This window comes from Lutra lutra, chromosome 14, assembly GCF_902655055.1.
Source record: "Lutra lutra chromosome 14, mLutLut1.2, whole genome shotgun sequence".
NCBI classification, from domain to species: Eukaryota; Metazoa; Chordata; class Mammalia; order Carnivora; family Mustelidae; genus Lutra; species Lutra lutra.
This window is the reverse complement of record NC_062291.1, coordinates 56,330,754-56,342,783: the sequence shown is the minus strand read 5'-3', so window position 1 is coordinate 56,342,783 and position 12,030 is coordinate 56,330,754. Positions and strand designations below refer to the sequence as shown.

Genomic DNA, 12,030 nt, shown 5'->3' with positions numbered 1-12,030 from the left:
GAAAATGATGCTTTATTTATTTATGTAATTTTTTTAATTGTGCTAGTCACCATACAGTACATCACTAGTTTTTATGTAGTGTTCCATGATTCATTGTTTGTGTATAACGCCCAGTGCTCCATGCGATCCGTGCTTCTTAATACCCATCACTGGGCTCACCCATCCCCCCCCCGCGACCCCCTTCCCCTCTAAAACCCTCCGTCCAGGGATGCCTGGGTGGCTCAGAGGGTTAAGCCTCTGCCTTCGGCTCAGGTCATGATCTCAGGGTCCTGGGATCGAGCCCCGCATCGGGCTCTCTGCTCAGCGGGGAGCCTGCTTCTCCCTCTCTCTGCCTACTTGTGATTTCTGTTAAATAAATAAATATAAAAAAAAAAACCCTCCGTCCATAGTCTCTTAATGGTTCATTTCCCCCTCTGATTCCCCCGCTCTTTATTTTCCCCTTCCTTCTCCTAATGTCCTCCATGCTATTCCTTATGTTCCACAAATAAGTGAAACCATGTATCTTTCTCTGTGTGTCTTATTTCACTCAGCATAATCTCCTCCAGTCCCATATTTCACTCAGCATAATCTCCTCCAGTCCCATCCGTGTTGATGCAAATGGTGGGTATTCATCCTTTCTGATGGCTGAGGAATACTCCATTATTATTATTATGGACCAATCTTCTTCCATTCATCTGTTGAAGGGCATCTTGGCTCCTTCCACAGTTTGGCTATTGTGGACATTGCTGCTATGAACATTGGGGTGCATGTGCCCCTTTTCACTACATCTGTATCTTTGGGGTAAATACCCACACTTCTCCAAAGAAGACATACAAATGGCTAACAGACACATGAAAAAGTGCTCATCATCATTAGCCATCGGGGAAATCAAATCAAAACCACATTGAGATACCACCTTACATCAGTTAGAATGGCAAAAATGAACAAGGCAGTTGGAGAGGTTGTGGAGAAAGGGGAGCCCTCCTACACTGTTGGTGGGAATGTAAGTTGGTGCAGCCACTTTGGAAAACAGTGTGAAGGTTCCTTAGAAAGTTAAAAATAGAGCTACCCTATGACCCTGCAATTGCACTGCTGGGCATTTACCCCAAAGATACTGATGCATTCATTTTATTCCAAGTTTGGACTGGACTGCCAGTCACCAGGGAAGGGCCTTTGGTTTGTTCTTTCATTGCATTCTTCTGGCAGACCCGCAAAGGGGAGAAGGGTGTATCCCATCCTATTCTGTACATGGAGCATCTGAGGCCCGGAGAGGTGGAGGATTTGCCTGGCATAACCAGCTGGTGTGAGTGGTGGAGCTGAGGCAAAGCCAGGCTGTGGGCATCAGCACAGTGGGCCGAAGAGATCAGAATCGGAGGTGCTGGCACAATTTTGCAAATTTTCTTCAAGTTTTGCTATGTTTCATGAAAAGAAAGCAAGGAAAGGAAAGGAAATGCATGGGGCTGGGCCTGATAGCAGCTGAGAGGCTGCCCCAGTGCTAGCGTTGGGGGGCCCCGAAGCAAGGCCTGCAGTTCCAGAGAGGAGATAGTGAAGAACTCTGACAGGTGCAGGGAGAAGAGAGAGTGACAGAAAGAGCAGATGGGGTGATGGAACCTGTGATACTTCTTTTGCTTGGATTTCTGGCCAACACCCTCCTTCCATCCATCCCAAGAATGTAGGTGCTAGGGAGATATTGACATCTGGGAGAATTGGGCTTCTTCTGGAGGTATATGGGGCAGCGAGCAGGACAGAACCTATGGGGCCAGTGTCGGGAGGTCCAGGCTGCTGGTTGGGAGGGGTGATGGCCCTGCTCATGTCTGGATCTAGGAGTATCTGGGCAGGCCCGGCAAAGTGGGCCATGTCAGGGAGGCTGACAGGAGAGCCTAGGTGGGTAACCTAGTCTCAGCCAGAGGAACTCCTGGGATTTGGGACGGGACTTCAGCCCCAGCATTTGGGGAGATCATTTATAAGCTCTTTCATAAAGAAGGTATTTAGTTTGTATTTATAGACTATACAGGAGCCATTTTTAATTTTATTTATTTATTTATTTATTTTTAAAGGTTTTTTTTTTTATTGATTTTTTTTGACAGAGAGAGACATAGCAAGAGAGGGAACAGAAGCAGGGGGGGTGGGAGAGGGAGAAAGAGGCTTCCCACTGAGCAGGGAGCCCAACATGGGGCTTGATCCAGGACCCCGGGATCATGACCCAAGCCGAAGGCAGACCCTCAACGAGTGAGCCACCTAGGCGTCCCGCAATTTTTTATTTTAAAAATAAAAAAATCCTTCTTCCTGTTGGAGGCAAGAGGATGCCCTGGGAGTTGGAGCATACCAGAATTCAGACCCCAGCATAGTGATCTTAGGCAGGCCTGGCGTCCTCTCTGTGCTTCAAATTTCTTATCTGTGAAATAGGAGTTCCTGTCTCACAGCTCCAGGGGACTGGGTCTGAAGGATAAAAATGAGATGCTACTTACAGAATGTTAGCATGGATCCTCAGATCCAGGCAAATAGATGTTTAAGAAACCATAGGTGTTGCGATTGTATTTGTGGCTTGGTTGGCTCTTGGCTGGTGGGGGTGGGGATAGGGGTGGGGTTACTCCAAGCCACATAGGAGGGGCGAGGCTGCTCCCAGTGCCTTCAGCTGCACAGACTCAGGAAGGTCTCCGTTGACCTAGAGAAGGTGACATTCCCGGGAAGCAAGGCGCAAGGAGGCGCAGGATTTCCCCCAATGTAAGAAAAGGGGAGGAGGCATTCCAGGCGTGGGTCTTGCAGGAACCAAGCCTAAAGGTCTGGAAGTATCTGACAAGCTCCGGGGTTGTGAGGAGATGGGTTTGGCAGGCAGAGGAGGAGGGAAACACAGCAGGAAAAGGCTGTAGGACTAATGGTTAGGAGAGCCCAGAATCCCGTATAAATTGCTCAGGCTTTGTCCTTGAGGTAGCTGCTGGCCCCGGGGGGCTTGTTTGTTTGCTTGTTTTTAATTATCAGGAAGATCAGTTAATTTAAATATACCCAGGTATGCGAAGATATAAATCATCCAATTTACTAAAAAACTGTATTCCAAACAATCATTTGTACATTTTGGAGAACTCGGAATACATTTTTCCTCATAGAGATGATATGCATGATTGAATTCCCAACTAAACCCCAATATTTTTATTCTCAGAATAGAGGTAAAATACCATCTACTTAAAGTAGAGTTGTTGTAGAAGGTCCTATTGGGTTGTTCTGTTTCATTGTCCTGAGTCCTGCACCCAGGGGCTTTGTAACCCAGGGAGGGCCATGGTTGGATCAGGAGCTAGAAAGTGCTGTCTGGAGGCCGACTGACTGTGGGTGGAGAATAGACAGAACAGAGGCAGGGGGCCTGGTGGGGGAAGCCAGGTCATCTCTGGGATAGTAACCGAAGAGCCTCAATGGAGGCAGTGTGGTTGGGGGGGACGAGGTGCAGTGTCCAGAGACATTTCAGGGGACAGATAGCATGCCTCTGATGATGGGGGGTGTGGGTGGGGTGAAGAGGGTGTCAGAGAGCCTGAGGTCTCCGTCCTCTGACAGCTCTCACTCTGGACGCTCGGGGATGCACCTGAGTCGGCCTTCCAGGGAGTAGGTAAGCCTTTGTCATTCAGGAGATGCCATTCTGAGGGAATGAAGCAGATTTTTTTAAAATGTAAGCAATGAAGCCATAGCAAGGAGGCAGGAGAATTTGCATCACCTACCACATACTTCCCATCCCCAAATAGCTTTTGCGTTCTCTCCTGGTTCAGGCCACACAGCATTCTTAGAATTCTCCCATGGTGCCCAAGGGGGCCCTCTCCAGGCCTGAGAAAGCCAGCCTGTCCCCAGCATGCCACACACACACACAGGACTCAATAAATGTTGGGGAGAGATGATCATAAGCCTTGTGCTCTTTGTCTCTCTTTCAGAATGTGACGTTGGTGCTTCTAAAGCTGTGGTCAACGGGCTGGCGCCAGGCAGCAATGGGCAGGACAAAGGTAAGCACTTGCGGGGAAGCCCGGCTGGCTCTCATGAAGCAGTTCTAGAAGGCATGGAGTGTGTGGGGCCTGGGCCGCTCCCAGTACAAGCAGTCACTGGCTGCACTGGGCTGTGAACCGGAGACCTGTCTCCCATGCCGACCTTGAGAGTGAGAGCACTTTCTTGCCTCTCATGGGTCCGAGGCTGCTCTATCCCACTGTGAGGTTACATGGTAAAACCTGTCCCTCATTCACAGGATGTGGATAACAACAGGTCAAGTACACCAAGCGAGGACTTCGCCTGGTGCAAATGGCATTTATCAGCCTGGAGTCTCCCTTACCTGGCATTTTATCCCAGTGGCTGTAAATAGTGACCCGATCCCAGCCTTGACCCAGAGGCAAGAACCTCTGATTGCTGAAATCAGTTACTTCTGCGGCGTTAGTTTCATGTGTGTGTCCGCGGTTTTCAGTTTTTAAAAATTTTAGGACAAAAGATTTAAGTGGGAAGTGAGTGACGGGTAAGATGACCGTGGAGGCCCCATGTGCCTTGTGCTCTCTCCTCCTCAGCGCCTCAACACAGCTGCCCAAGTGGCCAGGGCTCCCATGTCACTTCTGCAGGGCGGCCTGGACCGAGTGATGGGGTATGGGCTCGTGTCCCGGTTCTGCTCACGGACGGACATCTCGGGAGGTCCACTGTTTTTATGCGTGTGCGTCCCCTTAGCTAGAAAATGAGGAAATGAGATGTTCTGCGATGTTTTATTCCTGCTTCAGATTCTGGGTTTTACTGATTCCATCCTTGCTCGTGCTTCTAAATTTTATGGTCTCAAAGAGAAGGGGCAAAGGTCCTGTTATTGGGCAGTCAGGTCAGAACGCACCGTCTCTCACAGAGTAATTTCAGAATGTGACCTGTTTGGCCTTTGTAACTTCCATCTGGTTCAGCCAAGTATTCCTCTTGAGACAGGGCCAAGTGCGAAGTCGGGGGTGGTGGGGGGAGCAGCAGGGAAGGGAAGGTGCGGAGCCCGGCAGGAGCTGGGGGATGGGGGCCCAGGTAGTTTCGGGGTCGGTTCCTCTGTGACCCTTGCCTCCTTGCTTCCCTCCCCGACCCCCCTTCTCCACTCCTAGTGTGGGACGCATCCTCAGGGACTTTGGCGATCTTGGCTAAGTTACACTGAGGGGGTGTTAGAGGGCAGTGAGGCCGTCAGCCCCGTCCCTGTGGCTGATGTCCTCCCTGGAGCAGATGTCAGGGCTGTGGGAGAAGGCGGTAGGTGGGCATGGCATCTACTCTCCACTCAGTAAGATGCAGCCCTCATATGGAAAGGAGGCAGCACATGTCACCTGAAGGTCGTCGTGGTGGCCTGGGGAAGTCACTGAGCCATGGGCCAGGACAGCTGAGCTCCAGCCTCTTCCCCGAGGAGCTGGATGACTCTGAGTAGCACCGAGCCTCTTGCTTCTTCCTCTGTGAGAGGTAGCTGGAGTCTCCCACCAGCCAGTCTCCCACGTGGTCATAAGGAGCAGACGGTGGGCTCGTCGTGCAAGCGGGTTTGTATCTCCGTATGTGCAGCATGCTTGTTACTGTCTACTTAGTTATCAGTGGCCATGTGCTGTGTGACTGCCTTACGAGGCAGCAGCATGAAGGACTGGAAGGTGAGCGCTCTGTGGCTGAGGGGACTATCTCCCCTCCTGTCCCCTGACTGGCTCACCAGCGTGATACTGATGCACTAGTAACGGTCTTGCTTCCCCAGCAGCCCTTATCCCCCAGTTATTACATAGATATGGGGCCAGAAGATGTCTGAGTGGGCTCAGTGGGGTGACCTGGCACCATAGGGCCTGAGCTCCATCTCTGCTTGCTCCCACTGGAGAGGCGGGGGGAGGGGAGACTCCCCCGCACGTGGTACAAAGGGGAGTTTGGGGATGTGCTACCTCTGAGGCTCCAGGATCTGGGGCAGGCGGGGCTGGGGAAGACTTCAGAGGGAGAAGCAGGGGAGTCCAGCACATGAGGACAGCTGCCCCGGCCACGTCCTGGGCTGTTCTGCTAGCTCTCCGAGGGCCTGCCTGGGGGTCAGCATCCTGGACCGTGGACGTGGGTGCTGCCTGGAATCTTGAGTATGCGTTGGATGCCTGGCAGCCTCCTGTCCAGGACAGCCTGGGTTTAAGCTAGACCCTCTGCTGCCCAACACATGGAGGTTCTGATTTGCTCAGGGACAGGGGCCCATGGTGGTCAAAACAGGCACAGGAAGGACCCCAGAAGTTGTGATGGTGGGAAGGCAGCTCACCGGCGTGTTCCCTTCCCTCCTGCACTCATCAGGGGCCCAAGGAGGGAGTTCTCCTCCTCGCAGCCCTGCCACCAGCACAGACACCCCAGTATTCTCCCAGGGGCCCCTCGGACCTTAAGTGCTCTCCCCTTCTGCTGTGTGCCAGGCCATTGGCGTGTCTGGAAACCTCTTTGTCCGGAGCCTTGGCACGTTCCTGGTGTGGCAGGAGGTTCAGACAAGCACTGACCAACTGTGTATAGGGGGCGGGGGAGGGGCTCTGCCATCTTGGCGGGGACTCCGGAGAGAGAAGGCAGGCTGTTTGAGACGACCACATCTACTGTTCTTCCCATTGTTCTTCTCATGTGGGCGACTTCCTCCTGTTGTCCCTGCCCAGTTCCTCAGCTGCCTGAGTGTTTCCCAAATGTCCTTTCTGGATGCACCATTTACCCTTTTGTGTTTTCAGCAACTGCCGACCCTTTACGTGCGCGCTCTGTTTCTGCTGTTAAAATAATTCCCGTGAAGACAGTGAAAAGCTCTTCAGGCCTGGTATTCCCTCCAGGTATCTCTCCTTGGGTTGGTTTCTTTTTTCTTTTTTTAATTATTAGCAGATCATGCATGGTTTTCCTTCCTTTCCTTCTAACAAAGACTTGGAGGCTTAACTCTTGCATGTTTAGGGGCTCTTCCCTCTCATGTCCTTAGCTGGTTTCCTTTCTTATTGTGTACGCGAGCTCGCGCGCGCGTGCTTGTATGTGTGTGTGTGTGTGTTTCTCCTGGGAGCTAGTGAGTCTGGAGAAGTACTGGCAGATGCCTTCCCTGTCCTCTCTTTAGGAGAAGGGTCAGTCCAGAGGCACGGGGCTCTGGTACATGGGGTATGTGATACGTGGAGGTGCACATGGTACCTGGCTCTCCCTGGGGGCTTTCAGCTCCCAGTACTTTATTTAAAACTTCAGTCTCCCGAGAATTAATGTGCCTACACAGGGAGCCTGTGAGTTGGGCTGAACTTGAAGCAGGTGCTTTAGATGCCAATCCTAGATGCTCCGCTGTGCTCCCCAGCCCCCGAGTTCACCTGCAGCCCCTTCCTGCCATTGCTCTCCAACCAAGGGTGCTGGTCGGATCCCGGCTTGGACACATGGCTTCCTTCTGTGTGGAATGGCACAAGTCAGGCCCCAGCGGTACTTTGCCCCAGTGGCACGCTCTGGCCTTGGGACAATCTGGCTGGGCCTCCAGGAGCCTGGGACGGGCTGGATCTGTCATTTTGCAGCTCCTCCCTTCTGAAAGGACCAGGAATCCGTTTTCCCAGTGCTTTGCATTCGATGGGAAGAGGTGCTGATGGGGCAGATGTGTTCTCCTCTGTAACACCAGTGGTCGTTCCGTGCAAGTTGCTGGAGAGGCTGCTGGACTGGAAAGGAGGAGAGAGGAGGCTGTACCTCTCGCTGTCCTGGTGTGGGAATGGGGAGGAGGGGCCATCTGCGCCTCCATCTTGCCCATCGCCCACCTGAAGTCTTACCCCATAATCCCAGTCTTGACAATTTTAGGTCAGAGATCCAGGCTGTGCTCTGAGCAATTTGAAAAACTGTACTGTGGCATTCAGTTCAGCTGAGCTGAATGGAAGGAAACCTGTGCCTTCCAGAACTGTGTGATCTACGTCAGTTTCTTGACTCCTCATCCCTGGTATTTCTAGAGGATGAGCGTCCAGATCTTTGGAATCCTGTTTTGAAGTCCTTCTCAATGGAATTCGGAAAGATGCCCCTGAGGGTGCTCTTAGGCCATTGTGAACTGTAGGAAAGATCAGGGCCCAGAGAAGACTCAGTGGGGGGCACAGTGAACACTGTTCACTGAAGGATTGGGTGCTTCTTGTCATTTTCTTTGGTGTGAATTTTCTTCGTTAAGTTTGGAGTGTGAGGCTCTCGCCCGTGATCTTTCGCTCCAGGCAGCATATCCCGTCTTCATTTTAAGGGTCTTGCCTTATGGTTAGAAGATTTTCTTTTCCTTTTTTCACTGGAGAACTGCAGGGAGGATGATTCTTCCTCAGAACAACTTGATTCTTCCCCTGAACAACTGATGTTTCCAGCTTGGTCTTTCATAAGAAGGATGGTCTGGAAGCTCAAAAAATTCTCATCAACTCTTTCTTGAATTGTTCCCTACTCATTGGTCAGAAGTCTACTCACCAACCTAAGCCTCGTCTAATGAAAGGAATTAACCTGCTTTCATTTTGAAATGTTTTCAGCTGATAATTATAACTCACACAGAACTCACTGTTGCCTCCATTCTCCCTGAACCTCATGATGCGTGGTAAACCTCCGGAAATGGGATTCGTCTCTCTCCTCCACCCATAAATTAATTCTCATTGACCATCACATTGACCATAAGACTTGGCGTGGCTGTAAGCAGGTTCATCTCATTCCCTGGCTGTCATGAGTTGCTAACTGACTGTTGCTTTAATCCTGCAAGAGCCATGGATTCAGGCTTCTCTTTTGCATCTTTCCTTTTCAGACATGGATCCTACAAAAATCTGCACAGGGAAGGGAGCAGTGACTCTCCGGGCCTCGTCTTCCTACAGGGAAATCCCGAGCAGCGGCCCCACAAGCCCTCAGGAAACCCCGCAGCATGAGAGCAAGCCAGGTGTGTGACCCCGGTGCCTAGGGGAGGGGTTCAGAGTCCCTTTGGGAGGGAGAGAGGCCCTCGTGCTTCTGCTCGGGAGGGTGTGCATTCACCAGCTGTCTCCGAGTCTCGCACAGGTCCCTAGAGCAGCCAGCAGCTTGTTCCGTCTGGGCTGTGCCCTGAGCTAACACGTGCTCATTTGTTTCAGGCAGGGGCGAGGCAGTGGGCCCCACTTGGTTAGCCGGTGACCAGGGAGATGAGGAGAAACCTCATCACAGAGCCCGGTGGCCCTGCAGACCACATTCTTGAGGGCAGAGGCTGCGTGGGAAGGGAGTGGTGAGATGGGCTAGAGATTAGGTTTCTCAGAGACCATCCCGAGATGGCTATAAGTGGCCAAGCAGGGCTGGAGCGGTGGAGGCAGGGAGAAACCAGGGGAGCTTGAGAGATGCAGGTGCCTGACTGACCTGGCTCCCAGAAAGAGGGGAGGGGCAGGGCTCAGGCCTGGGGAGGCCGCCTGGCAGCTGAAGCAGCAGGATCAGAAGAGCCTTTCCAAGGCTACTGCACCCTGGGAGCACCGGGAGCCCAAAGAAGAAGCCCATCTGCAGCCCATCTCCCATCCGGCTCTACCATTCGGGGTGTCTAGAGAGTGGCGTTGAGACCTGGGACTTCGGAACCCGGTAGATCTGTGTTCGTATCTGTAGCCGTGCAGCTATGGACAGGACATTCTCTGTCCCGGCCCTAGTGGTGTCCTCTCGAGAAAGGGCTTGATAGTTGCACCCGCCTCATAGCATTACTGTGAGCGTGGAGTGTGTGAAGGTGTTGCACCTGCGTAGTGGCATGGAATGAGCCATTAGAGGTCAACCGCTATTAGTAGGTTATGACTGTGATTACTGTGACCACTCTAGAGAGGGTTTTCCAGAGCTCCCCAAGTGTTCTGGGAGTTAAGAAACACTGAAGTTTCCCAGGGACAGCTAGCTGAGGGTGGGGCAGCCCCAGCCCCTTCACCCCCCAATCCACTCCACAGGGCGCTGGTTCTCACACCTGAACTGCATCAGAATCACCTGGAGTAAAAGGCCAGGATGCTGGGCCCCAGGCTGGGGCTTTAGGATTTATGGTTATTCCCACTGACAGGTCTGAAGTAGAGTCTGAGGGTTTGTATTTCTGACAAATTCCCGGTCATGCTGAGATGCTGCAGGTCCAGGGATCACATCTGAGAGCTATTGCTGGAGGGAAGGGGACTTTTCTTTCCATCCTAAAGGAAATGGAGGAAGAAAAGGAGTGAGGGTGAAGACCACTTCCTTGGGGCTGAAGATAAAATGAGGTGAGGCACACAGACTCCTGGGTACAGTGGGGAGCACCCCCCCCACCTTGTGATGAGATGGAAATCTGAAGGAAGGGGCCAGTCAGTGGCCAGGCATCTTGGAAACTGACTTCCTGTCCCAGCCGCCTAGAACTAGCACCAAGGCAGATGCCTGAGGACAAAGCCAGGCTAGGGTTTGAGCACGAGCCTCATTCCGGTAATGTCGTGCCTTGTGGAGAGCTGCTTTCTCCCTGGTCTCAGGGAAGGCATAAGTGGCCTCCAGCACTATAGGCTGAAAGTCGCTTCTTGGCCCTGTGTCCCTCAACCTATACCGGCCTTTGCCCCCTTGCAGTCTGCCACTCTAGCCTCCTGGAAAGGTGAGGCCGAGGAGTGAAAGCATAATGCATTTCTTCCTAAGGCTAGCTTCATCCAGCCTCTCCTGGCCTACCTGGGAAGATCCAGCTCCCAAGGATGTTTGGGGAAGAGAGAATCCTCAGGGATAATTGAAAGAAAAAGACAGTACCTACAGCCCGTGGCTCAATAAAATGACCTTAATCAAGTGCAGGGCCCTACCGCTGGGGGAATTAGCAGGGTGAGTGGGAGGAGAGGGTCCTGGAGCTCCCCCTCCTGGTTGTCCGGTGGCATTAACACACAGCGCTGACTGGTCTCCTGTGGGCTTGGATTTACAGGACCTTACGGGTGATATGAGCACTTTTAGGAAGCTCTCTATCCTCCGAATAATTCTAGATCTTATAAATTCTGACAGTTAATTTGGGTGAAGGAATATCTTGTGTTAAAATGCGAATACACTGAAGAATTAAGGGAGAGCTATCGGTCATACATACCTCTACAGTAAATCGATCTTAGATTATTTTCCTCCTGGTAAGTGGAGATCATTGACTCCCAAGTCGCAAACATTCATTTAGCAACATCTGTGTGCAGGGCACTGAGTAGTCCGTGGGAACTGTGGTGAGAAACAGGGAGAAGGGAAGGAAAAGCAGCATAATTCTGGGTGCTTCAGATGAAGACAGAAGTCTGTTTACTGTAAGAGTCAGGCGTGGGCTGCTAGTCCACTGTCGTGCTTTCCGAGGTAAAGTATGAAGGGCCTGGGCAAGATGGTATTGACTTCCAACATGCTCTGGGACCTTGGAAACTTTGGGAATTAACCTGACACAAACAGAATCCCATTCACCAAGGACAGATTCAAGATTACATCCCAGGGCGGTTTGGGTGAAAGGCACAAGCTGGGTTTGGGTAGAGGGAAGAGTACCAAAGAGGCTGAAATGAGTTAACGCTGCTGTTAACTTGAAGAAGGATGGGGCTCTAGAGATGGGACCTTCCAGCTGGAGATCCTGTCCTCTTACAGTACTGCTCACTGGCCAGCGTCCTGCTGGCGCCTGACTGTCTGTGTCCGTGTGGTTCCCAGCCCTCTTCTCATCCCTCTCAGCTCCGTGAACCTGAGCCTCTGGATGGCAACTTGCTTCCTCACCCTGCCCCCCCTCCCCGGCCCCAGTCTCCAGTTTTGTCCCAGAGGCTGGGAGTCCCTGCGCCTCGACAGGCAGCCAGGTCCAGCCCAGACACAGAGCCCAAATATGAGGCAACAGGTGTCTCCTCCATGCTTCCTCCTCCTAGTGCCCTCACAGACAGCTGATGTCAGGTAGCGTCCACTCTCTCCCTTATCACTGGGGCCAGCATCTGTCCCTGAGCTGCTCCGTCTGCCTCCTCAATGCCTCGCTCCCTGGCTTTACCACCACCTTCCCTCCCTGCAGGCCCACAGGTTGCTGAGCAGTTGCCCAGACTGGAAGCTCCAGGCTTGTATTACTGCCCAGCACCTTCTTTGCTTACGTGACCCCTTGACACCCCCATTTCAGACGCATCTCCTGTTCCTTGTCCTTGCTTCACCTCCCTCGTCCTGTGAGACACGGTCTAGTTTCGTAGT

The 12,030-nt window shown here is 52.3% G+C and overlaps 1 protein-coding gene across 50 annotated transcripts in view; it reads left to right on the top strand.

Moving 5' to 3' along the window:
- The window catches only part of SORBS1 (sorbin and SH3 domain containing 1), a 227,861-nt gene that overhangs the window by 111,027 nt on the left and 104,804 nt on the right, over positions 1-12,030 (top strand). For 36 of the 50 annotated variants that reach the window (XM_047703064.1, XM_047703093.1, XM_047703082.1 and 33 more), the window contains 3 exons: positions 3,891-3,959; positions 6,654-6,749; positions 8,684-8,812. In XM_047703064.1, the coding sequence (XP_047559020.1) occupies positions 3,891-3,959; positions 6,654-6,749; positions 8,684-8,812 (294 nt within the window). Of the gene's footprint in view, positions 1-3,890; positions 3,960-6,653; positions 6,764-8,683; positions 8,813-12,030 lie in introns of those variants that run through there. The other 14 variants (XM_047703111.1, XM_047703075.1, XM_047703072.1 and 11 more) reach the window with 4 other exon arrangements.